At 35.4% G+C, this 27,998-nt stretch overlaps 1 protein-coding gene across 1 annotated transcript; it reads right to left on the reverse strand.

Moving 5' to 3' along the window:
* Nucleotides 1–952: 952 nt before the first annotated feature.
* On the reverse strand, nucleotides 953–27,996 carry SYCP2 (synaptonemal complex protein 2). Its single transcript, XM_074157554.1, has 43 exons — nucleotides 27,973–27,996; nucleotides 27,435–27,575; nucleotides 27,038–27,166; nucleotides 25,999–26,103; nucleotides 25,423–25,447; nucleotides 24,398–24,483; nucleotides 23,450–23,538; nucleotides 22,856–22,890; nucleotides 22,097–22,239; nucleotides 21,966–22,018; nucleotides 21,256–21,301; nucleotides 20,935–21,030; nucleotides 20,394–20,454; nucleotides 19,710–19,858; nucleotides 19,049–19,123; nucleotides 18,440–18,595; nucleotides 17,689–17,788; nucleotides 16,369–16,487; nucleotides 15,328–15,400; nucleotides 15,166–15,223; nucleotides 14,283–14,419; nucleotides 13,858–13,955; nucleotides 13,244–13,362; nucleotides 12,443–12,473; nucleotides 11,787–11,851; nucleotides 11,622–11,679; nucleotides 10,878–10,933; nucleotides 10,300–10,348; nucleotides 10,003–10,177; nucleotides 9,470–9,537; nucleotides 7,717–7,896; nucleotides 6,724–6,910; nucleotides 6,082–6,332; nucleotides 5,796–5,966; nucleotides 4,924–5,014; nucleotides 4,195–4,356; nucleotides 3,770–3,888; nucleotides 3,001–3,095; nucleotides 2,820–2,919; nucleotides 2,016–2,074; nucleotides 1,624–1,702; nucleotides 1,375–1,431; nucleotides 953–1,027 (listed from the first exon to the last, which is right to left on the reverse strand). The coding sequence occupies exons 1-43, from the start codon at nucleotides 27,994–27,996 to the stop codon at nucleotides 953–955; spliced, it is 4,245 nt and encodes a 1,414-aa protein (XP_074013655.1).
* Between the last annotated feature and the right edge of the window lie 2 nt (nucleotides 27,997–27,998).

A 27,998-nucleotide genomic window follows, 5' to 3' on the forward strand; every position in this document is an offset into this window, starting at 1 on the left:
GCCCTTCCCATCGGCGGCTCCGCGAGGGCCGAGCCCAGGCCGCAGTCCGAGGGTGGGCTTCCCTGTTTTATTCATTTAGAGACAGCGTTGATAGAAAGATACAGAAGTAATTCAGAAATCCATAGATTTTCCCATTTTCTTTTAGGACCTCTGTCAAAGAGTTTCCTACCTTAACTTCACCTTAAAACTCAATTTTAAATCAGGCCATTTTTCACTCTGAAAATAAACGTTTGGGACCGGTTACTTGTATCAGTGCGTCGCTGTATTTGTGAGCTCCAGAGCAGAGCCCTTCCTTCTCTTCTCCTACAGGAAATACTGACACAGCAGTTTTATTTGATTGACACGCAAATGTGTGTTACCGATTTAAAGCAAAATAGTAATAACATCATTTTGTAAAAGGGAAAAGAAACAGACGGACAATATATGTTTTTCTTGAAATATTTAATACAACTATTTGCAATGCAGTTCAACCACAAATGCTTACAGTTTTGTTTTCTCTCAAAAACTCCTACTGAAGTCTAACACCACAGACGGGGGGCTGAGACCAAAACAGGCGATTTGACCCCTAACGCATTCCTGAGGGCGCTCTGGATCAGACCGAAGGGGGACTCTGTACACACAGACCCAAAACATCGATCCAAAGTGAAATTCAAAGTAATTTATCTGAATGTCAGTTAAATAACCTACAAAAATTGTTAAAGACTTCTTAAAAAATAGCACATGCTAAAAAATAAAAACATGTACATATTGCATTTTAGCAGATTCAGTAAAATAATTCCCAATCTCACATATAAAGAAGCCTTATCCACAAAAACTATAATATTAAGGAAAATATGCTTTCATTACAATAGTTTCCTTGAGTGTTAAAAAACAAACAAAAAAAGCGGTCCAATTTTACATTATAAAAGAATGTTTATATTCACCTTGAATTTCAGGAAGGTATTTGAAAATATTACTTCAGAATTCTGTCTTCCAATTGAAACAACATCTGCAACCCTCTGCGAACGTTACACAGCTCCTCTTCTTGCTGTGCGAAAAGCACATGTCACATACTTTAAATAAAAACCTTTTTTTAACTGTTTATAAGTGTTGTAATTCTGATGCACAGTATATGCTGCCTTTAGCATATCAAATATTATTCTTTCCACGTCAACATTCAACATACTAAGACACAGCACTAAACCAGTGTATCCCTATCTACCCGCTGCTTTTGTTACCCAGAGGAGGTCTGAAGTAGAACATGTCAGTAATATTGGGATTCTGATTCGTTTGTACTTTGATAGGGGACTAGAAATTACAATTTTTAGTAATGTAGGGTTCAAAGAGCAATACTTAAACAGTAAATAAAAATGAGGACAAGGTAGCTTCATTTACCATTTCTTTAAGAAGTTTCTCCTGGAGTCCCTTTATGTCCTCTTTCATCAGATGCATCTACAAAGAGACAGGGAATGCATCTCTCTGCTTACCCCTGGTCACCCGCTGGCAAAAGGAAAACTACACCCCTTACAGCCCGTAACTGCGCAATGCTGAGGAAAGACTTTGTTCAGAAGAGGTCAATACTTAAATCTGTTGGTAAAATTGAAGAATTATTTAAAACAAGAAAGAAGCAAAAGTTCATCATACCTCTGAAGTAAAAATATGTTCTTCGTAGTCAACAGTATGGAAGATGTTCTTTTCAAATGAAGTTTTAAGAATCTGGATTCTGAAGAAATAAAAGGCAGTTCAAACAGCTTGCTACCTATGAACTTCCCAGACATATTTATGAATACATCCCCTTATTTGTACTTAAAAGGATGGATAAAGATTACCATCATCGTTACTACTAGCATAGTCCCTCAGGTATGTGGGGAAATTCACATGGAGAATAATTACACTTTTAATCTCATTTTCTCATCTCATCTACTATCTCTATTGAATGGATGAGAGAAATTGCAGAGAGAATGGTAGTTGGCCTAACTGATAGCTCAAACGAACAGAGCCCAAATCCCAGCCGGGGATGAACGAAGCCTACTAACCTCTGTTGCTCATTTTTCGTGTATGTACTAAAAGTATGTACATGTTTTTTCCAAAAGGTCTGGGAAAAAAAAAAAAAATTAATAGATACTCAGTAGGCACTAACATTTTCTGAACGGACTAATATCTAATATGAATAAAACAACCTACAATCACAGGCTGAGCACGCACTGGGTAGGAGTTACAGTCACCACAGATGCTTGGAGAAAATAATAATAAGCTTAGCTGGCAGGATGTGGCACTTCAGGGTTCTAGTTTAATGGGACCAATTTCACCAAACACCTGTTCTGCATAACAGTTTCAATATTATGAAAAAGAACATTTTAATCAGACTTTCCATATAATTTAAGGCATGCCTTCAGGGTAAAAGAAAACAGCAAATATAAGTCTTGTGTATACATGAGTATTTGTATATGGCTTTTTACGTTACAGCAAGTAGCAGACCCACAACGTCAACTGCTTCCTGGTAGAACTCACAACAAATCAGGTTCAGAAGTCTACAAGCTGTTCCTGAGATACAGGCCAGCTGGAAAAAGGCCCATGAAGTGGGGTAACCAGCCCATTAACAGCAGCAGCGTTTAGTCCAGGGAGAAAAACATGTAGTGGTGAGCTGGACGTTCTATGACCACAGCATTAGCCCATCCTAAAACCTCGAATTCATTATTTGAAATATGACCCTACTTCAAGCAAAACAATTAAGGGTTTTTAAAACAGAATTAGTGATCTGAAGTTAAAGATGATATGAGTAATCTATGGGTTCCATAAGAATTTGGTTTTCTCCATGATCAAGCAATTAAAATACAAACCGAGAATTCTTTTTCCATGCTTTTCAGGGACTGAGAATCTTTTTCAAAATTCTCGAGTTCCTCAAGGAGAGCAAAATGAAATTTGTCCAGCTGCCTGACCCTACCAAAATAAAATGAGGTACTTTTAGAAGGTATTCCTTGCATTTTAAAGGTGTTTTAAATTAAATCTTTGGTTACAGACCTGCATTCATGAAGCTGGTAACTCATTGTTGTCAAATGCTCATGGGCAGCTCTTAATGATTGCTTCGTAAAATGATCCATTCTCTGTGAGCGGCTCTAAGAGGATGGTTTAACATTAAATTCAGATTATTATCACTTTAGGAAAAAAGCCCACCTGTAGTATGTTTAGTACTGTGATTGCTTAGTATCACAGATCATACTGAGCAGAAAGCATTTTTTTTTTTTAATTATCTCCCTATCTTTTAAAGAAAATCTTTCAGTTAATGAAATGCAAACAAACAGAGGTTTATGGTTTTGATAAAATTCTACCTAACTTAATTAGAAGTACATATTTTGAAAAATATATTTCCTCAAAATAGAGAAAGTACCCATGAAATGAATGACGGGTGCTTACAGCTGTCTTAGATGAACAAACACATTATGCAGGCTCATGGTTACCTTTTTACAAACAAATTTCATTCATGGGATTGGCAATTTGAAAAAAAATCAAAATGCAGTATGGTCATCACTTCAGATACGTGAGCTTGTTTGGAAACAACAGACAGGATAAAAAAATAAAACAGATGTGGGAAAAAATCACTGGAGAGTAAGGTAGGTAAAGGAATTGAAAATAGCATAAAAAGGAAACTTGAATTCTGTAATTTCTTGAAGTTCTACACACGTAACTATTTTCATGTCCTTTTAAGCAAATGCTGCGGTGCCAGCCCAGCTCTCTGTCACACACACATGTACCCCCCCCCACAACTAACAGCATATAGGAAAGGTCTTGCCTCTATTTTCTTAGTAAATTCTTTCTGGAGCTTCTGACAGATACTGATAGTTGAACAGCCAGGTTCCCAGAGCTCCCTGTCCAGGTCATTTACAGACACCGTAGAGATGCTTTCAGACACTGACAAGAAGTAAAAAAAAAAGATAAAAATCACAATTCTATATGAAAAAGTATCCCAGCTGAAGTTACAACTGGGCCTAGAACAGCCTTGTTACATAGAGATTAAGTTCACCAATTAGATGGCTGAGACCAGTTTCTATTTTCATATCAATTTTCTGACTTTTTAATGGATAGTCTCTCTAAATATTTAACTTTTTTTTAACACGTAAAATGCTTTTTTATGGATACTACCTCTTCTTGTTAAAACTTTAATTTGTTACATTAAACTTTTGCACAGCTACAGTCAGCTTTCAGTCCATAACTAACCTCTGTACATAACAGCATCATCTGTTTTAAATAATTTTCTGGGCTGTATCTTTGCTATTCTCTTTCCTTTCTTTTCCTTCTCTTTTCTTGTTTCTACTTCATCAGAATTGCTTTCTGTATCACTGTGGTACTGCCGTTTGAGAAATGTCTGTACAGTTGGTCCTTTAATAAACATAAAAACAAAGCTTAATTTTAGGAGTAATGGGAAGATAAAGAAGAGTTTACGGAGACTTTGGGCCCAAACTCTAGGAGTATGTGTCTTGGCTGTAAAGCTTGAGAACTATATAAAAATGCCTAAGCATTGCATTTATGGAGGGCATGTTCCACAGACAGGAGATGTTGATGGAAGTGACCAGCAGGATGTGAATGAACATGGAAGTCTGACCACGCAGGGCTCGCTCAGTACAGACATTCACCCCACACTCTCTTTTCCTGATAACACATTATCCCCACTTTTTTCCAGCATCACTGGGAACGCTTCTAACTCTTTCTTAAGAGTGCAACTAACTGTTTACAGGAACTACATTTTGGAGCCCAGTTTTCGGATTTTCTGGAGGTAATTAAACCAGCAAAGAAAATGAGAAAAAGTAAAAATGGAGTAGTACTGAAAATATATAAAAGAAAACAAGATTAAAAAACTTGGGCCATATTTTTATGCCAAATAAACATTTTTCTTAACCTGTATGGATACACATCAAAAGCTTTTTGCTTTAAATGGAACGTTTGTACCTGACTCATCTATGGGGCCATAGGGTTCTTCACTCCAGGACTGCACTTTACTTCCACTGGAAACAGACAGCGGGGATGGGGGTACACACTCCTAAAAGAAAAGTCACTGATTTATTGGCTTCCAAATTAAAGCACTTTTAGAAGTCTTCATCAGAAATCCACGTTTATGTTGCTTTTTGTTAAACTAGGGTCATGAACACAACTACAGTAAGAAAAACAAACCAAAAAAGCCACTACATGAATTACTACTAGGTCTCATTAGATGAAAGAACAAACAAATTCTTCACCCCATTAGTAATTAATGATAGCAAGAAGTCAAATGACCAATAAGGTCTAACTGTTTCTTACAATAGGACAAAATTATTTCTTACAGGAGTCATTAATGCTTTTTTCACCAGAAAAAGTACTTAGGAGAAGCAGTTTGAAGGCATACGGCAGTTTTTAGTTATTTGCCAATGCCACAATAGCTGTTATATTTAGTATATTAATGCTAAAACTATGAGAGCACTTTTTCACCTCAGTAATTTTTCCAGGCAGATGTCACTACTCTTTACTTTGTGAAAAACTGTTTATTTTTCATAGAAAATAAAGAAAAAAATATTTAATCCCTGTTATTTTTAAAGATTTTAATTATAACTGACCTTGTGGGGATACAAGTCTCTCCTTGTATACATATGATAAAGAATTCCCTAATTTATCTCAAATATTTAAAAATTACTAGCAGGATCTTCCAAGCAGGTCACAAGTAAACATTATATATAGTATTTAACATTAAGAAAGATGCATTTCCCTTAAACCTCACCATCTGTAAAGCAGATGAAACAGGAAAAGCTGCAGTGCTCTTCGGAAGAGCACAGGCTTTAGAAACGTACCTCCTCTTTACTTCTGGTAGCAGGTTGAGTGATATCTTGCTGTTTGCCTTTACCAGAGAGTATGTCTGAAAAGCAGTGTCTGAAACTTGAATCTTCATTGTTATCGCGTGTTTCAGATACAGATCCCTTTGCATGTTTTCCACTGACAGTTTTATATGTCGTTAAGCTGAGCTACACATTAATAAAAAAAGCTATCATTATTGAAAGGAGACGTATAAAAGCACTGAACAGTTGGCAGTTGAAGGGAACAACTGCAGTTAAAGAAACTGTAGAGTAATATTCTTACCAAAGATGCGTCAGTTAAAACTGGTGAGAAACTTTTATTTCCAAATGTTAACTTTTTAACAGTCACCTCAGGGGACTGATTTAGACGTACACTTTGAATATTATTTTTTTGCGGACAGAAGTTATTGGGAGAGATGCCCTTCTCAAAGTTTAACATTTCCGTTTTTTCTGGTGTTGACTCCTGGAGACCAGGTGACCTCTCACTAAAAGTAAGCTCTGGAGGAACATCTCCTTCTGATACCCTCTCAGCACCTAGAAAACAGTTACTTAAGCGTCAGCAGCAGAGGTAAGTGAAAAGCCCCACACTGGTAACTGCTCCAATTCTAGGTATGTGCAAGTCTCAGATGTGGGGAATTTAAGCGTGGGCTGGTCACACTTGCACTTTTTGCACTCTCCGCACTATTTTAGCGGTTACCAGATTCATTCTAACACTTATGTATTGCACATCTATATTATCCTGGTATCAAATAACTGCACCAACCTTAAACATGCTCCCTTAAATTATGTGGTACACACTGAATTAGGGGCTATCACTTATTTTAAAAGCATGAAATAAATCTAAAATTTTACTACTTTAATAATCCTCATTTACCTTCCAACTTTTGATGCAGAATTGCTATAAATTACAAGTCAAAATACATACATCTCATTGTCTCAAGAGATGCAGGACTCTCAGACGAAGGCATTTCAATTTCCCTTTCTTCTGCAGAATTCTTTGGTTTAGTAAGTGCTTTATGTACAGAGTTAGTTACTCTCTTTGGCTCCATAGACAGAACACTCTGGAATTCCTTTTGCTGATTATCATCCTTGTGTTCCCCATTCATATGTTTCTATTGAAATACAAAGTTTATATAAACATTATTTGGAAACATACAGAAGTGTATATATACAGGTAAAGGGCATATTATCTATGCATACCATTGAACAAACAGAAGGTCCAAAAAGGAACATCATTAGAAGTACTTCAATTCATAAGGCTATCAGGTGTTCTAATACCAATATGCACTCAATTTGTTTAATTCAGCACCCAAATTTCTATTCTTATGAGTTTCTTCATTATTGGAAGCAATTACCAATGCTTTGGGATTTAATCAATGAAGTTTACAGACCTACCCATATACACTGAAATGTTATGCTAAAAGAATGAAAATGTTTTGATACCCAACATTATTGCTTAATTTACTAAAAGTCCTACTTGGATACTCAGCAAAGGTATTGCCATACCCTCCACCCATCCGGCATTTTCTGTTGTGCACAGGACAGGCACAGCGTTAGCAAAAGCACATTACCTACAAGAACAAACTTGGCTCACTAAAACCTCCCATGTAATAGACTTTTTCAAAATATCAGTAGGTTTTCAAAGTAAAGGACACAGTGGTTCTTTGCAGCAGAGTAAATTCCATAAACAGAAACTGAAATACTATTATAACTGAGAACGTTATTTAGGACTGATTTTCTTGGCAGCTAAATACTCGCTATTAAAAAAGGGGCACTACTAGAAATAATAAAGAAAATTCATTTCCACTTGCTCATATTGGGCACTTAAAAATCAGGAGTACGATGCGCAGAGTAGACCAGAGTTTATTTTGAAAAACATGGCAGAAGTGCATTTTTAAGAATAAAGTGCAATTTATACCTGTGTTTTTGATTTCTCCTCCTTAGAGGTGCATGCTGAAGATTTCCTTTCACCCTCTGACTCAGAACTGGAAAGCTCTTTGTAATTTTTTGCTAACGCTGCTCTTCGAGGTCGTTTTTGTCTGGTAGTTTGTTCTATTGTTTCATCAGCTCTTGACTTCTGTTTCTTATATTCATTTCTCTTTGAAAGAATAAAAACATCTTCAGTTTATATCAGAATGATCAATAAATAAATATATAAGAATAAATGGCACGTAACTTGGTTTAATTACTTGAAATCCATTATTTAAAAACAACTAAAAGAGTTTAACTTTACCAAAGCTTAGAGAGTCCACTAAGTATTTTGGGAAGGTAATTTTCACCGTAGGGCACAGAGCAGTCCAGAATGTGAGATCAAAAAAGGGAAGAGGCAAAATAAATGCCATTTTTGAACTACAGCAAAGCTGAAGTGGGTTTCCAGAGCTTGTTCTCTGAAATATGTGCACATTTAAATTAGACAGTAACTGGTTTGAAATAGGACAATTGCAAAAGCCTGCACAGTGAGCAGGAACCAGAGTCCTCGATTGTCACCTCTGAACCGATTGCTGTAACCGCTCGAGGAGAATCAGCCCTTCTTTCTCTCTGACCCCTTCTGCATCCCAACCACTGCCACGCTCGACACAGCACTCGGAGCAAAGCCTGGTCTCACTCACAGAGTGAGACGAGAAGTGTCAGTGCAAAGCCTCAGACTAGGAGAGGTTCAAATTCCTGCCTCCCACTCTCTGAGAAGTGCTCTATGCAGAACGGACACTTCCTAGGCCTCCTCACAGCCAGGGTCACATCTGCAAGTGACTCCCCTGGGCGTCAGATGCTCTCCGCAGCAATGGCACCCACCGCCTCCCAGCAGGTACTTGGAACCTGCTTGGGTAGAGCCGGGCAATTTCGCTACCGCAAAAGGACACTTCTTAGTAACGAGACAGGTTCAACATTGAGCAACTGAAGTCCTCTTCAGTTTTGATATACGTGGACTAGACATCACCATCAATGCCCACACGTGGTGATCACATTGTCACATGTATGATCTACATTGAGTGTGTGTATGTAGCTTTAAGCTATGAACATTAAATTGGAATAATTATTGTACAGTCTGACAGACCAAAGAGGAGTCTGGAGGGAACAGAAAGAAGGTTTTGGGGTTTTTTTGGTGTTTTTCTTTTTAAACTATGACTTATGAACATCTACAAGTACCTTCCACTAACATGCACATAATCACTTATAATTTGTTATACTTCTAACTTTAATACAGTATTTTGCAATTATTATTCCTTATTAATATCTGTAACATTTGTTTCTGCAGTTTCACTATGTTACATACATTCATTAAAGAAATTAAAATCACAAAGGTATTACAAGTCAGTTAAGCGCATTAGACATATGAAAACCCTTGCTGAAAAGCTAATGGCATATTCAATGGAGTAGAAGGCTATTAAGCAGTAAATAGACATAATCAATAATTTTAAGTAATAAAACTTAGAGAAGCATCAATGTATAATGATATTTCTTACTCATAGCTAGTATTATGCCTGAAATACTAGCTAAATGCTGCATAAAAAGAATACAGTACCTGAAAAGAACAAACTGAATTTAACAAGTGATCTTGAAATAAGCATGGAGAAATGCCACATATTTATGAAAAATTATTTTAAAATTATTTCTGGAGTAAGTTAAGACATTTTTAATATGTATTACAAGTCTACTTGCAAATTTACATTTACCTTTTTCTTATTTGCATTTTTGCCTTTGGGTTTCTCCACGTGGCAAGCAGGTTCAGAGAATTTATCTGCTGTTACAATACATAAAGTTAGAAAAAATCAGCAAAATAGTCAAATGTTTGACAAGTTCCTGTGCAACCTGCTCTAGGTGGACCTGCTCTGGCAGGGGGTTGGACTAGATGATCTCCAGAGGTCCCTTCCAACCCCATGTGATTCTGTGATTCTATGATTTAGAGTTCTAGCTGTAAAATCATAGAATTACTATATGCCTGCAAACCTACTGATTCATTAAACTGCTTTCAGCACATTATTTTAATAAGCCAAAGGTTTTTTGGTTGACAACAACCTCTGCCTGTCTTATCCTCCAACAACTTTCCATGTTAAAACACACTTTTTGGAAATGAATTCTTATGCTTGGAATTAAGACAACAAACCCATATTGTATCTGCAGCACAGCACATCACACACTGTGCACTGAGTATCTCTAGACAAATTTATCGTAGGGTTCTTAAGAAATGTGAAACAAAGTTTCTTACCTTTGTCTGGGCTTATTGGTTTCCCTAAGTTTTTACTTCTACTGTAGTCAATTAACTGGGCTTTAGATTTTCTATTTGATTCTTGTAGCCAACTGATGTCTGTCTTGCTGTCATCAGCTCTGTATTCTGTGTCTGTGTCACTAAAGAGATGCTTCTTGTTTTGATTGTTTCTAGTCTACAAAAACCAAAAAAGTTCCTAAATTTATTGATCTACTTTTAATATACCTTTCACTTACAGAATCGGTATTTAGAGGCAGGAAGACAAGGTATGCTGATCCACAAAAATCTAAGCCTTACTTTTTTCCTTCCTTTAACTTCAGTGCTAGTTTTCCTGTCACCTGCATTCCTTAATTAGAAAAAGAAAAAATCTCTTTAAATTATACATTTAAAAATACTTCTTCTGAATCTTTCTTCTATTCATGGAATATGTGGATCAAGGATTCAAACAGATGTACCTACTTTTATTTCCTAAATGGATGTGAAAACATCTGTTTACCTTAAAGCCTAAAGGATGTGCTTATTTGCTAATGACCAGTAAGAACACACAGTACCAGCACGTCCCTTTGCAGGCTCGTCATTAACAAAACACCACCCCACTCTGTTCAGAAGTTTATATCCCCGCAGTATTCCATGAAGAGAATCAAAGCTGTCTTCTTTGTGAAACACACTCTTTCCTTTTTATCAGCTTCCCAAAGGAAAATCTAAAACAGCCTAGGAGGCCACAGTATCTGTGTCTACTGCTGGACGAAACAACACAATCAAGCTATTACTGTCACGCATATATTCCCTGGATTTTCATCATGGAACGCTGGAGAATGCAGCCGGTGCTGTTCTTGGCGATTACCACAGACTAGGACACAATATAACATCCCTACCCTTCTGTGTCTGGATCTGTACGCACACTCGGTTCAGTAACAAGCAATTCTGGGACCTAAAAATGTAAATTAAAAACAAATGAAAGTTTTGATTTGTTATACAATTTAAACAAAATTAAACGGCCATCAGACAGTAACAGCTAGGGACTTTCTTGCTCAGTTTTTATACTCAGCAATTAAATTTTGATGATTAATTTCTATCTTAAAAACTATTTAACAACAGAACTGATAGTTTTGCTGCTTATGGCTAAGGGGAGGCTGCTGAATTGGTGAAGGCAGAGAAGCAAAGTGGATGGAAACTTATTTATGTTTGAGATATTGAAAGCTTCAGTCAGTTCCGGTTGGTTTTAACTATCTTTTGGTGTCTTTTGCTTCTACCTTACCTAGATTTCTCTTTTACTCAAACATCTGGGCAAAGATGTCTTTACAATGGGGATTGGAAGGAAAGCAATAGTGCTTTCAGGATAATAGAATAAATCAAAAGATAATGATACTCATAAAAACCTCTTCTATTCTTAATTCAGGAAAACATCAGAATATCTTTAAGTCGCCAGAACCTTAGGACAGCAAATATCATTATACATTTGAAAGGGATGGAGGTATTTACATGGCAAACGTTTTTCCCCGCTTACACTAGTGACATAATTTGAAATTTTAGATGTTAACTATACTTTCAGCAGACACAATTTGACCGAGCTCCTTTATATTCTATTCATAACATATCAGTTTCAGTTATATTCTTACTCCAAGCTTTATTGTAGGCTCATCAAACCCACTGATGTTAAAGTTGTAGACATCATCCCTGTCAAACAGACACACAGATCAATTTTGTGACTGAATTAATGAGCATTTTACAAAGGTAGGTATGGGTAATTGGAAATTCTGTTTGAAAATGCTTTAACTACTTACATAATATGACCAGCAGTTCCATTATGCAAAGTAGTGGTTTTCAGGTTTCTGTGCTGAACTTCTTCCTATACAGAAACAAAAAGTTAACTCCTATCTCAAATTTGGAGGATGCACCCTGACATCTCAAAAAGCAAGTTCTCCACCAGGCACATAAGAAAAAGCCCAGCAGCTGCTCCGACTGCCACTGACTGGGACCAGCACAATAGGGCAAAAGGGGACAAGAAACTAAATCTTTTAGAATTTATCCTTTAAGGATATCAACAAAACCTCGCAATTTTTCCCCCCAAGCGTTAAGACTAATTTCTGTGTCTTAGCTATATCCCATTTAAGGATTGTATAATCTCATTTACTATCATATTTTTATTCTAAATATTTAGCATTGCCATGTTAAAAAGGAGCAGAGTCAACTATATAATTTGTAAACAGAAATTAATTTGGGTTTCACTGGCTGACAGTTACCTGTAAAAATATTATTCCACATAAGTAAATACAAAAGTATTTTAAGTATATACAGTCAATGTGTAATTAACATTAATGTCTACAGATACTTAACATTCAGCAGTTTGTGAACTTTAGCTTTACATCTACTAGCTACCACCATATATGCACATACATATGAAATGAAAAAAATATCCAAAAAAGCAGTAATATGTTACCTTAGAGACACAGGATTTATTTAAATGTGGCCTAAAAAATAAGGATACTTTTTGTTAAATGCTAATTAGAAAATATGCATTAAAACACTGCTTATATAAATAAAAGCCTTATCAAACACAAGTTTATTCTGGCATTTAAATGCAAACCCAAGGGGATCAAGAGATCAGGCCCTTTCACTTTGCGTTCTAGAAAAATTCATTCCAGACATACAACTCTATTGCAGGTTCTGCACGTCCAGGTCCCCCTCCACAAGGTTTAACAGGTGACACAGCTTAACTATTCCAGTCCTTTGTCACCCAGTTACAATCAAACATGGGGAGCTTGTAATTATATGTAAAACATATCTCCAAGCATCAGTTCCAGCAAGGTAAGACGAATTTTCTTACTTAAGAATTTGTTAAATTTAAACTCTAACAGTCAAGTTTTTCAGGAAGAGAGAACTTGGAACTTTAGATAACCAGAAAAATTGATGACTGAATCCAAGTTTGCCCCCAAACCACGATGCCAGGATGGAGACACCCAACATGTGCAGCGCCCATGAACTACCCCAGCTCATTTCTCTCCAGGAAAGGTGCTGTGAGGGAGTAAAGGAGCAAAAGGCCACTGAAGAGAGTTTCTAACAGCCTTCGTAGCTATTGCAACTGCTGAACTATTCGACTACTAGTCTCCTACACTTCAGTAGAATAGGGTTTATCAGATGAAAGCTGGACGTGAAATACCTGCAGACAGAGGAGGCGATCACAGACAAAGCCACATGCACAAAAAGAATTAAGCACAAAAGTAAATAGTTCATATCATACCTGGTAAAACTGAAGGAGTATCTTGCTTTGCTCTTCTCATCAGTCTTTACTTTATATCTGTCACCGATTTTACTGATTAGTGATTTAGTTGCATCTGTCATCTCTTTAGACTTTGTTTTCTATAAAAACAGAGTTTAAGACTCAACTTTGAACCCATTGAAGCTGCAAACAGAACTACAGGTTCCTATTAATCATCTAAACTTCATTAGATGTGCTAGATCACTTTCCTTTAGAAATCTTTTTCCCTTTTCATTGCCCAAACAGGGAGCAACAAAACATCATTTTAGCAGGCATTTTCTTTTAAACGCTATGGTTTTACATACTATAACATTCGAAAGTGAATGAAGAAGTGCATGAGAAGTACAAGTAAGTGCTTATTTAAGAAATTTTTTTTTTAAAGATTAGTTTACTCTGAATTTCTTTTTAAAAATAATCTTAAACAGGTGACAGAAAGCAAACAGTGAAGCTGATATTACCTAATTCACTCAGTATCAGTGGAAAGTCAATTAAAAATACGTTTGTGACTAAATGAAAGTCAAATACAAATTCTGAAACACTGCAAATTTGTCAGTTGTCTAAACTGCAAGTCAAAGAAATGAAGGTAAGAAACTCACCGTCTTTGATTGTTTTGGATTTGCAGTCTCTTTCCTAAAGAGAACATCAGGTTCCTCTTTTGTAGGATCAGAATGCAAAGCTGTTTCGGACACTCTCCCTGAAAGAAATGTTTCAAATGATGTTTCAGTAGTAGTTTAAGTATTTTTATCTTCTGTACTTAACAGTTCTGTTCCTAATGACTAACATCCTGAGTGTCCACTAAGTATTTTGCAATTTTCTTCTCTCATGGCATCAATTTAATTTTCTTGGCTTTCTTCTCTTTAGTTTCTTTGCTTATCTGGAGAGATCTTTCAAAAAATAAAAAGCTTTTTGTTTCACAGCTCTTCCACTAACAACGAATACAGGAAAAAAACCAAAAGTACAGCTGCACGTTAAAAATTCATCTGAAACATTTTTAGCACAACAGTTAAAGTGTGAACATAACCTGGATGGGATGTATGTGCCAATGGTGGATTTAGCTTTTCCTTGTCACCAGTTGTTATATTGTGCTCAGGAACAGAGCATGCTCTTTTTTTCCACGTTTTGGTTTTATCAAAAGAAGTCTCCAAAAGACCAGACAACCTAACAAAGACAACACCATCTTATTGTCAGTGAATTGCAGAAAGTGTCTTCATTATAATAAACATGCATCACAAATTAGGAAAATAGTGATACCTTGCAGATACAATACATTTCACAGTGGTACCTATGCCTGCTACCATCGTTCAATTAACCATCACAGTGTAAAATGGCAAACCTTCAGAAACAACATATTTTTTAAGTCAGCTTCAAAAAAGCAACAATATCCCATGGCCATCACTAAACCTTGAACCTAGATAACTGTGGTGTGTCAAATCTACTACTTTTTATGGCAAAGTTCAGTGACATAAGCCCGTATGTCATTTGTATTTTACCTTCTGGTATCATCTGAAAGAATTACTCTCCTTATGACTTCTAAAGTTTACTTAAACTCCTACTCTGATCTTGTAAGTGATTACTATTTTCATAAACAGATTCATCAATTTAAATTCTTTTTTTTAGACAACAGAATGGTATTGTTCACAAAGTAGTCTTAGCAAATACGTGAGTGCTGGTTTGGTGCCATGAATTTCAGAATTAAAAAAAAAAGTCCAAATCAACATAATAAAAGTGACCTGACCTACACAGCCAACAGTTCTTAATACAATTCTCAGGGAAGAAAAGACAATTAAATTCTGTGATTTTTCTGAAATTATGCAACAAAATTTCAATTCTGGCAATACTTGAAAATACTCTCTTCAAAATGAGTGACAACAACCGTGATTTGTTATTTTTCTGCCAATACTTACAGAGGTTTGGTGCTTCTCTCTACCGGCTGAGAACCAGGAACAATATCTAATGCATCATCTAAATGAGACATTAATTTGGTATCAATTATTATTACAAAAGAAGTGGACAAAATTAAAATAATTTTAAAAGTAAGGACCATCAACACTTGTAAAATTACTTGCCCAAAGTATGCTTTTGTGTGGCCTTGATTTCTGCTTCTTGTATCATTTCTAAAACTTCTTCAGCACACATTTGCTACAGGGGGTAACACCCAAAAGAAAACATTAACATAGGACTATAAACAGGATAACCGTGTCAACTTGTATTTTCCCAGATAAAATATGAAATTATTTTTTCATTTCATAGAAGTGCTGATTCCAGACCTTTTCAGGTAGTTTTGCCTCATTTCTGATACTTGACTTCCTGATCTTCTGCTCCGTTTCACACAATTCACTGCCTAGTGCACACCTTTGGTCACTCTAGAAAGCACAATGAATAACACTGACAATTACAATCCATAAAAGCCAAAGAAGTAATTCTTCTAGAAAGTAACACTTGAAATATTCTAAACTACACATTCTATGTTAAAGCCTTTTTCTAAAGTATGGCTGTATCAAAAAATGCTTCAGAATCCCATAGTCCAGGATTTGACCTGATCCTGACCCAGAAATAAAACAAAAATGTTATTTTGAAGTCTTTGTTCAACTGGAACAGAAGCAAAAATACATCTACTCAAACTGCAGTTCAGTGACACCTATAGTTTTGTTTGATTTTAGTGAATGCCTAATCAAAAATGCACTAAACCCAATGCTATAAACGCTATAACCTGAAGACATTAACATTTCACAGCTATAGCTGAATGTATCACATGTTTTTAAGAGTATTTCAACGCTGCATAATAATCTGAGATTCTCTGCATACACCCTTCTCCTATTATTCACAAGGGAAGAACTGTGGTTCTAGTAAAAGCAAGCTAACTCTGGGGTCAGAACTGATGAGGGAATGCAAATTTTGGCTAATTTGGTAAGAGTTCAGTCTGACTTTCGACATATTAAACCTGAAATCCAGAGGACTGGATTTATGCAATAGAGTAAAACACACTACTTTCTACAAGTTGCTGACCGCAAAACACTTAGCTCTTTAAAAATATTAATTAGGAACAAATTAGAATAGAAATTAATGTTATTGTAAGTAAAAGACTTAGATACAGATGACATGCATACTCCAGCAGGTTCTTGACAGGAATTCTTTGTTCTGCTCTCACTCACTGCATTACTGTTAGACCTTTCAGCAGAGCTCATCATTTCCAAAGGTAATTTAAATCGCCCTTTAGAAGGAGTGGCTGAAAACAAACCAGAGATGTTAAAATTTTACCATTTCTTCTATTAGGATTACTGTGCCGTGACATCAATATGAAGAGTTTTGCCCATTATCACATCTATTCCTTAAACTTCAAAAAAGTTGACTAGTATTTATATAAACTCATCATGTACCTTTTATAGTTCTATTGATTTCAATTAAGTTCCGTGGAGGTTAATGAGCCCATAGACTGTGGATGCCTGGAGGCAAGCAGTGCAAAAATTACAGCCTGGCTCTGGCAGAAAATAGTTGGTCCCCTATTTAAAGATTTTACCGTGATATAATTTTGCTGGAATAGACTGTGTGGTTAAGTTCCAAATAAAAAAAAGTTACAGAAGTTCTCTGTCTTGTTCCATCTTAATCTGAAAATGCTTTCTTTTCTAGCCTCTGTTACTCTTAATTTATATGTGATACAACTACTGGCAGAACAGCATGACTAACAATCTTGCCTTAACTGCCTTAAGTGCATCAGTACCCTTAGTTACATACACCCACGTATCTCCAGCCTCTACTGGTCTTTGTCTTACAAATCTCTCCCTCATAGGAAGTATTAAATAACTGTTACAGTAAGACTATTAGTAGGAAAGTGATGACTCCTATTTGTGGTAAAATCTCCTTATCCTTTTCTCTATATAAGAAGCACTTTTGATGCACATATCACCAGGGCTGGACCTGTGAGTCAAACCTGCAGTGGATCCCACCTCACTCACCAGCCATAGAATCAACTGCCCCTTGAAGAAACACGGGCAGTTTCTAGGTACGGGTAAATGCAAGTGACAGATGCACACACTGCAGAAAGCTGATGTTCCACTGCAACTGCTACAGAAGCACCAACTGTTGAGAATTCTTTAAACCAAGAGCACATGAGGAGAGAGATGAAAAAACGCCTATGTTTTAGGTCTTCTCATCGATTGCTGACTTCTCGGCTTGTGCAGTACGCACAGTTGGCTGACAGCAGCACTAAGAGCAGGAGGTGGCCTTCAGCTGTCTGGAGTACAGCTCCTACCCTGCATCCTGTCTACGGACCACTGGCCTAGGTTAAAAATTTCGAGTTTCAAGCACCTGGTAGGAAGATTTGATAAGGTCTATTTTTCATTTCCAGCTCCGCAAAGGATCACAGTTCATGCTTGCATTTCAAAGATAATTGATAACATTTTTTACCCTGAAAGCACTCGTAAACGTACACGTGCTAACAAATACCAGTGGACTCTTTGTGGAAAATCTTGTAGTTCCAGGAATAAGCACGGATGCTTCGGACACTTTCCTTTTACAAGATGTAGTTATCTTGAGGAACAGAAAAATCTTGATATAATACACAGATTTAAGGATGACAACACAAGATTTCAGAAAAATCTATTTCCAAGAGTCTTTAGACACTTTCTATTATTGGAACATCAACTACTGTTGCTGCACGTATCAGTGTAATGTGATTTTTACGTAGTTGCCTTTTTAGGGAGAGTTCACTAAAATACTTGAATTGTGCACTACTTAAAACTAATGTTTTTAAACTGAGATCAATGATTATTGTTTTCTAAATCAATACAGGCCTTGTCGCTAATTATAGCTATTACTATTGCTGATCATTTCTAAGTCTCCAAAGGCTATACTAGATTTGGGCGTATGGTAAGAGATCTAAGCATGTCTTGAAAACATTCCTCTTTGAAGAGAATTCTCAGAGCATAATGGTCTAAAGAACATTAACAACTGCTTTTTGGTTCTGTCACATTATTATGTATTTGGAAACTATAACAATGAGAAACTTTTTTGAAACAGGATTTATATAGCTTAGTGTCAAGTCATAAGAAAAACAACCAATCAAATCCTGTATTAATTATATACCAACTGTAAAATAACAGGGGCTTTATACTATAAAATATGATAAATATTTAAATTGACTTCTAATGCACTCTTTTCTGTTTTGGTAATCCTACTTACCTTGGAGGAACCACCTCTGCATTTTTGTTGATGGTTATTGTCATTCAGAGTCCTCAAAGTTCCAGGAAGTTGCTGGCTTTTGTACTTACTGAGTTTCTCCTTTTGTTCAGATTTTTCTTCCAAACCTGGTGACAACTGACTTTCTGGTACCAGAACCTATGTTGGATTTTTTTGATTTTTAAATTTTGCATTTTTAAAAATTTTTATACAATATTTGGATTTTATTATGCTTTATATTTATACAAACACACACAGGGTAAAGAAGTTGCTTTAAGTAACACATTCCTCGCTGTAGAGTTTTGATAAACTTCAGAGCTTTAGCTTGAAAAGCATGCAACCTGTTATTTTCACTACCAGGGACAGGTCACCAGATCACAGTTCACACCGAACTTTCCCTGTGTACACTTGCCTGAAGTGTTCTAGGACTTGGATATTACTCTCTCCCCAAACATACAATACATACGTACTAGAAATCACTTAACTGATTTTAGAGTTATCTTCACTTTTAGAAGTCCTTGTTTTTATGGTGAATGATCATCAATTAGCTAATAATGAAACTAAACATAAAAAACAAGAAAACAATCATCTCTGTAAACTGAAGCAAAATACCTGTGATCCGCTTTCATCAAAGACAACATGCACAGTTGTTTTGGCAACCGATGCAGACTGCTTCTTACTGAAGCCCTACAGAGGGAGTAACCATTGAGGTAAAATATACACTTTGCTCACTTTTTTTAAACAAGAAACAGCAAGAAAATATTTGAGTCAGAGATCGTAAGTGTCTGAAATCGGGTTATAGGGGAAAACAGATTCCACAAGCTCACAGCAGTTCCACTCCTCACGAGTTCCTCAGCCAACCAGAGCTCCGGGCAAAGTGGTTTGTTACAAGCAGTGAGGAGTAAGCTACGGCTTCCTAAACATTTTTTACTAAATGAGTAAGTTCGTAAGAGTGGTAAATTTATTTCAAAATGGGATAGCTAATGAGTAATTTCTGAAATATTTGTAAGCATCCAGTTCTTGCATTTCTGGAAAATTATATATGTAAAACTTGACTTCAAGCTATGATGATCCCTTTCCAGCCAGTTAATTTCTGTTGCAATGAACTTCAAATTTTACCGAAGCTTAACATATTATGGGAGAAGTGTTCTGTAACGGCGATGTTAATCAGAAACTCTTGGTATAAACAGATACCAATAATCACATTTATACGGCACTGAGACATATATTTTGAATCAATTAAAAGCTATTTGAAAAGATGTTTAAATCTTACCTTACATTTACTTAATCCATAAATCTTTCTGATTACATCTTTGATTTCCAAGATAGAATCAAAATATAGAAAAAATTTCTCTCCTTCTTGACTCCCCACATTAATTCGGCTTTTGAGATCTATTGTCAATAATTTCTTTGAACCTTTTTCTGGACAAAAACAAAGTTTGAAAAGAAGTTTCATTACTGTTTAACAACATCTCATATAATGTTTGCAAGTACATGAAACTTACTTGTATTCTTCAGTTCACCCATTAAGATGTACATTTATTTAATTCACTCTAACCTCCCATCAATTTTATTAGCAAAACAATTAAAGATTCCATCTTTTAGAAATACTTATTCTGTATATTAGACTGTAGAATTTTCTTTGAAGGTTATTTACTGTAGCTGCAGATAAATTATAGATATTTACAAAGCTATTCTAACTCGTTTAATAGAAATATTATTAAATGTCACTGTCTTATGCTAGAAATTTAAAAAAAAAACGATTTTAATAAAATCACACCTGCACGCCTAGAATGCAAATGTAACCGCAGTGCAATTTTATCCCATAGAAACAGTACGTGTAATATTTTAAGTGGGATTTTTGCTTTGCTGAGAACTGAGTCAGTACTTAAGGATTAATCAATTTGAAAATCCAAGTTAGCGTGTAACAAAAGGTCAGCTTTTTGAGTGCCAATACCTTCAAGGCTGTACAGATCTACCTCTTCTTCTGGTATAATGACTGTTTCCCACTGATGATCCTTATACGAAAAATACATATTTTTAAAGATAGAAAAGCATTATATTACAATTTAATGAAGTGCAGTGATCAGAAAGTTATCCAGTGAGAACAAATTTTCAACTTTTTAAATCCTCTGTTACAAGCAGTGACAATGAACACACGCTTCATTTATAACAGCCAGCACTTTTTCGGAAGAGCTTTGGTAGAGATATTAATCTGAACAGTTGAGTTTTGGCTACAAAAATTATAATTGCAATCTTGTAATTGGCTTCTTGTCCACGCATGCATATGTTAAACTTTGCAAACATTATTAGAAAGTCATTACTTTGAAATTGTTTAAGTATGTACACCAAATCCAGACCACTTTGTTCTCCCCCCGCACCCTAGATGCACACATAACTTACACGTGTTCATGTGGGGAAACAGATTGCATATACTCAAAGGCACATGAACCTACTGCCTCAGAACAACCTAGTATGACAGACAAAGATTAGCTTACTGTATCATCTGCTGCCACATAGAAAGATATACTTCTGCTACCAACATTGAAATCAATCCAAAATTCTTCAAGATTTTCATCCAATGGTATCTGTAGCTAAAAAAAAAAAAAAAAAAAAAGATAAAAGAGTAAGAGCCAAAAGCAATGATTTATAGCAGCTAACAGGCTTTGTGTTAGTCTGACAAACTTTAAATACATGTGCATCTGTATACCCCTGAAAAAAAAATAGTTTTCTTACTTGGTCTGTATTTTGTCTTAACTAGACATCAAAGAAATTCTTCAGCTGCACAAATGAAAATCTGTGGATATATGATAACTCACCTCATATTTATCAAGAGCTGCTGATAAACACGGGTATGTAAAAACCCTGTAAGAAAAGGATATTTCGTCAAGTATCCTAAAATGCTGTAAATAAATTTTGCATATCTGAACACAGCAACTGGGTTGTGTTTTCAGCCCAAAACTTGTGTGCTTTAAAGAGCAAGAGATCACATCAATCAAGACTGCACTTCTTCCCCAAAGGAGGTAACATGGAATTTTATATATCCTCCCAATTAGAGGAGTGGTCTCAGACCACTTGTCACTACATTCACACCTCTAACTTCTCTGCTGGTATGTTAAGCATGGTGTTCAAACTGCATACACACCCGATAACAGACATACCAGACAATCCCTTTGCTGTCATGACATATAGAAGTAACATGCAGAGCATGTCATCATATAGATAAGAAAAAAGCTCCTATTTTCTTCTGCCTTTCGTGTCTATTTCTCTAGCAGCTATTCTCACTGATCATTATCTCAATGTAAATTTCCTAAATCAGTAAAGGAATATATACCAACAGATCACTAGCTATTGTTAGATGATGTTTATTGAATTAATGAGCATCTCAGGATTTTGCAACACACCTAAAGAGAATACAAAAACTAGTTCTTTATAAGCACTTAAAGGAAGTGTAGAAAGGTTACTCCCAATGAACAGCCATAAAATCCCCAAAAGAAAATAATACTAGCTTTAAGAAATTTGGTTTTACCTTCTTTTGTCTCCAAGCATACCATTCACCTGGTTAAGAAATTTTCTGCAATCCTATTAAAACACAGAAATTTCTTAAAGAATTGTAAACCAGAAGTTTACCTCCCCGGAAACATTTTTCATATGACTTACTGTCTCAAACTCAGAATCTTTAATTCCCTTAAATGCATTGGACACAAACTCCATGGAAAACCACTGGCACGCCAGCTCTCTTCTTTGTTTCTCTGAGATCATTCTGCATAAAGCTTCTGTAATGGCCACTTGCAGGTCATAGTCTACAGCACAATACATTGCACAGGGATAGTAGTTCTAAAGATACTACTGATGTGAAAACATTATTATTACGTAGCAAACTGGTATAAGCAGTGTTGAGTGTTTCACATTACGTAACACATCATATCCAAATATGTAACCCCCAAAGGATATATAGATAAAGAACTAAGGGAATAAGGATAATGAAACAACTCATGTTTCACAATGAAATTTCAACCAAACTTTCAAGGAAGGTCAGAGCAACACCAGGCCATAGCAGCAACTGTCACCTCTCTCAACTGGGAAATTGTTGGATACCAAAGTGCTCCCTGGGAGAAGTTACTAAACACAGATAGCAGTTCACTCTCCTCAAAGATTGACTTCCTTATGAGCTTTTGTTATTTTAAAACTTATATTCTAGAGCAGAAAAGGACCGGTAACTTCAAAGGCTTAGGCATACACTGCATACATCTGAAATATTCCATCTCGTGGATTGGTTTCATGCTGTGTTTGTCTTTGTCAGAGGACTGTAACTGCAACATTCTGCAGCTTCTAAATGCCCTCTCTGGATTTTTAATTGGTATGCATGTCATTTTTAAGAAGCTCAATACTAAATCATTTAATAAGTCCCATGCTCACCTCCAGCATCCAAAATTCTCCTCCCCATGTCACTCCTGCCAAACAAAGTAATGTTTCAGCAAAAGATGGCAGCAACACAAAGCACAGAAGAAAAGTTTAGTTAGCAACAAGCTTGATATTTTTGAGACAAAACCATGATTCCACTAACTATCAGATTCAAAGGGGTAAGTCTGTTACACTAAGGATATACATCTGAAAGTACATCTGGGGAAGTGAATCACCTCATAATATAATTTTTATTCTATTTGTTTTTTGAAATACCATAAAAAAATTTCCAACATGAATACCTTGTCCTTCCAGTGACTGATTCACTATGCTTAACACACTTTCTTATAAATATGAGTTTAATTATCTCAAGACAACTGGGATGAGAAGCCTAACTCGGATCGGGGAAGAGGCATAGTCAGGCTTGTAATGGAGAATAACCCCTGAGAGCCCCTGCCCACGGCCACTACCCCGGGCAACATAACAGCAGATGCAAAAGTGAGCTAAAGACGGACCAATCTGCATACATTATAAACAGCCTTAGTAAAAATTGCCTTTCCAGTAATGCAAATGATGTCCTGATATAAAATTATACTGAAGATTATTTACATGACAAGCAACATTTCCTTTGTAGAAAATATTTTTTTCCTGACATCTCGAGGCGTGTTGTCAAGCATTAAATTAAGTTTTCTTACTACCTAAGAAAAGCGGAAAAAAGGGAGTAAGATGAAATATGAAATAAGTTGTTAAATTCAAAGTTATTCTTATTTTAGGCCCTTGCAATACACTTCATACCACTGAAAAAAGTTACATGCTTAAATAATTGCAAAACAAGAAAAGACAATGAGTTCTATCCGATCTTCAACTTTATTCATCTTAATATAGCTACCTCTATTTCAATGAATTACATTAGCTTTGATATGAACATCCTGTAAAAAGGATTATGTTTCTTATTTGCAGGTTTAAATATAGAGAAAATACTTTCAAAGCTAGAGTTCTGTCTGCAGTCAATTGCTGAGCTAAAGTCTACCTTAAATTTGCATTAAAAAGCCTTTCCTTTGGGGACCTAGTCTTTACAGCACACTTTTTTGTAACTTTCCCTTTCTTTAGAGAGGAAAAAAAACCCGACAACCTGAGGCTACTAAAATAGATATGAGAAATTTCAGTATACTAGAAGGTATAAAAAATTCCTACAAGTATCTAAAGAATTTACATCCAAGAACCTTAATCCTACTTATAGCAGTTGTAATAGAGCATAATAGCTGTATTAAACTGTAGGAAGTTTCTCCCCAGAATCCTAATACCACTGTTTTGTAATTTACTGTCCAAACCAGAAATTATAGGTCAGTAATCTGAAAAAAAAAAAAAAACCCACCAGCCCCCAACATATAAATGACAACAAACAATATAAACGACAACAAACATTCCCATAGAAGCATTAAATCATCCTTTTGATACTATTCTCTTTTTTTGTAGCATCTGTACAGTTAAATCACTATCTTCACAAAGTCTGTTAAAACACTAACCAGAAAACTGTTGCTTAGAAAGAATGTTTACCTCCTGCTGAACATAAATATTAATTCTTACATCAGCGATGAGGGTGCAAGTTCTCAGAACAAAGTTTTCTAGTATTTGCATTTTATCTAATGAACAGAAAAAAATAAAATAAAAAGTTAAAGAATGTATTAGGGTACTTACCAGCATTCAGAAAAAGATTCATTTTCATGTAAAAATAAAATATAATCTCTCTTCCTTTCCATATAGCATTATTGATATTTAAAAATAAACACCTTAAGCTTCACGGTTCAATGTAAGACAGAATAGTTACCTCAATTTATAGTAAATATGGCTCTTTATGATGTTTCTATTCCTGTGCATCAGTGCATAAGTCCCCTGCGCGCGAGATCATTATTTTAAAAATATAATCACATCAATTCTATAACTTAGCTCTCCAAGATATAATTCAGACCCTGGAATTTATCTTCCCAGGGACAAGAAAATTAATCTTTCATTTTGATTGTGACAGCATAATGGCCTGCAGTGACTTTCTGCCTACTGAAAGGTAAGAGCAGCATGATATTCATGACAACACAGTCAATAAAGAAGGACCACTGTGCTAGGCTGAGCTGTGACAGCAGCTTAGAGACAATGCTGCCCTTAGGAAGAACTCAGTTCAGTCGCCATGTCTCAGGAGACTAGACTGTCCTGCTTCTTTATTACCGACATCAGCAAGTTACGAGGAAATTGTCAATAGAGAAACTTCAAATTAAACAATCAAAGTTCTAGCTGACATTCAAGCTTTTCTCCCATGAATGAGAAATGCCGTCCTTTGTGCACAGAACAGCCCTCTGGAGGGTGAGCCCTTTTCTGTCACAGCTGATCGGCTGAAGCACTTAGATCCAGTGCCGTATTTACATCACATCACAAAACTTTGCAACATCCTGATTGTACACGCTCTTCTCAGAATTACCTTCCCTCCAGACAGCTCCACAAACAGTAAGAGTTATTTTAGTGTTGGTAACGTTAAAATGTCTCTTTCAGAACACTTTACCATATCTAGTGTACGCTTTTTTTAAGCTCACCTTCAGGTCTGCTATCACATACAGCCTACAACAAAAAACAAACCACATTGTAACACTGTAAATATTACAGCATAAAAATCAGGTAACAAGTACCTAAAGCAAGTAATCCAAAAGCATTTAAGATTTTTTCATTATTTCATCTTTATTGAAGGACATAAGAGACTTCTAGTACCAAGTGTGGTTTCCCAAAATTATACTTCAGTTAAATTTATGGAAATTATTTCCCCAAAGACAAAAATGTTTATGGACAAAAGAAAACTCACAGATCTTATAAATTTGTGATCCTTTCTAGGTAATTTATGTAATTACCTAGATTAATTTTTTTTTTGTTCATTGAACATTTAAAATTTAAAAAAACCTAACAACGTATTTCATGATGCTAATCATGAACAGAAAATGAGTACAAATACAGGCAAACCATCCAAAAAGACTTATAATCGATTTCAGAAATTATTGTAACATTAACTTTAGAAGGACATTAAATAGAAACACATTTGAAAGTATTTTTCTTGCTAAAGTAGTAATAATTATTTTGACAAATACACAGATTGTATTTCATTATCAATTTATTTTTACCAGCAGCATGATGAAGAAATCTTCAGCCAGACTTGTAAGCATTTCATTCTTTTCATGTCCTCTGAGGATCAAAATTCCTTTTACCTTTTCAAACCAATTAACCATGTAAAGGAAAAATAAAACTATTTTAATAGCATGAAAAAGGACAATAGTTTTTATTATACTTAGATAATATTACACAAACTATACAAAGATTAAAACAACAGTAACAACATTACCAGTCTGCTGAGGGTACTTTAGCCCCAGACCGAAATTTTTCACTCACGCTAAACACACACAGGTGATTTCAAACTAATAGAAAGTCAGCTACAGAAATTACTTATAACACAAGACCTAGAGATCAACTACAACTGCCATCACAGACCAAAGAGCTGAAAATGGATAGAGGCTGAACGAAGCGTGTTTGTAGGCATGAATATAAGCATGAAATTATCACCACTAATTTATTTTTTTATTTATTTATTTTTTTTTAGCAGTTGAGAAGGCAATTGAGTAACACTCATCTGACATTGCCGGTAATTTTCTCCAGTGAAATCGCTGGTGAAAGCAAGAAGGAAGCAGTGTCCATTTTTCAGTATATTTATTATGTTGAGTTACAAGTAATTAACACATTTAGCATGTAGGTTGAAATAACATCATCAGAATAGCACTATAATCTGCTGAAAGAACAGGTACAATACTGCTGTCACGAGTATTAACAAAAAACAATCACTGAATTGCACCAGGAAATTCCAATTCGTGATTCAACAGCAGTACAGCGAGCTCATATAAAAAGATATCATCTTGTCATAATTGCTGTAAGCATATCTAAATTAACTATAGATCACATAATTTGCAAAACCTTCACTGTGCTAGAGCAGCATCACTTTAAAAGTAGCCACTTGTCAAAAAACATTTAACTCTGAATAATGTTCAGAGTTAAATGTTAAAAGTTGTAAGAAATTCTTAATTCAGAAACAATCAAATACTAAGCATTACTTAGGCATGCTTTATTTATTTATTTTTTAGAAGTTCACATATGCTTTATGGTTATACTTATCCTCCCAATGAGACCGTATTTTATCATTGCTGGGAACCCATCTTCTCCTGCTATGCTGACTTTTTTCCCACATTTCTGAATAGAATTTAGCAAAGTAGAAATGTTTTTGACTTCCTGTTTGTCAAGTTCCTGAAATTGAAATTTTAACAGAAGCTTTAGAGTACAGTTTTAGAAGAACCTGTATTTAATTAACCAGATGCCATTTTTTTCTCAAAAGCCAACTTCATTGCAGCTTGAAGTAGAGATTTCATTCTTAAATTTTATTTCAGTTTCCAAATCAACTGCTGGTATAAACCAAGCCAAATGAAAAAACAAACAAACAAAAAAAAAAAACCAAAACCTTTTTCAGACGATTACAATGACAGTATAGGTGATTCTGATGTAACAATTACATTACCCGACACAGAAGCTTGTCTAATTTGTTGACAAACTGTTTGCTGCATTTGTGAGAGACATTTTCACAGTCTTCTGTTGCCAGAAATTGTTCTAATAATTGGAAATCTTTTTTTCTTGTAGCTTCATCAATTAACTTTTCAAACTATCAACAACAAAAGAAATCAGAACAACTGTATTACTGTATGCTTAACACCATTACTTATTTAACATGATTTAACATAGGTTTTATGCATTCTAAACAAATATTCTGAATCATAAAATCACTAAATGTAAAACCTGAAGTACAGAACACCATATCTAATACATTAATCATGCAAATACTTATTAACTGAGTTTTCAATTATTTGCCAGTTTTCCTTAATGGAATGTTTTTTCTTTCCTCGTATTACAAATTACTTAGCGCTAACCTATCTCAAAGGAAAATTTTTCCTATCACATTCTTTGCCACACCACCAATTTCATTTGTAATTAAATACCAGAAAGAGCGCTTTAAGCTAGTAATTAAAACAATAGACCTATTCTGGTCTATAAGCACATACCTGCATCTCATTCCTGGCTGCCATTT

The sequence above is a fragment of the Numenius arquata genome, chromosome 12 (assembly GCF_964106895.1).
Source record: "Numenius arquata chromosome 12, bNumArq3.hap1.1, whole genome shotgun sequence".
In the NCBI taxonomy this organism is placed as follows: Eukaryota; Metazoa; Chordata; class Aves; order Charadriiformes; family Scolopacidae; genus Numenius; species Numenius arquata.

Excerpts from the sequence above, each read along its gene's own strand:
- SYCP2 (XM_074157554.1), bottom strand. The coding sequence starts at position 27,996 with ATGGCAGCCAGGAATGAGATGCAG. Across the intron at positions 27,576-27,972 it reads CAGCCAGGAATGAGATGCAG|TTTGAAAAGTTAATTGATGA; the intron begins GTATGTGCTTAT and ends TGTTGTTGATAG. Across the intron at positions 16,488-17,688 it reads ACTGGTATTTGTTAGCACGT|CCACTCCTTCTAAAGGGCGA; the intron begins GTACGTTTACGA and ends GTTTGTTTTCAG.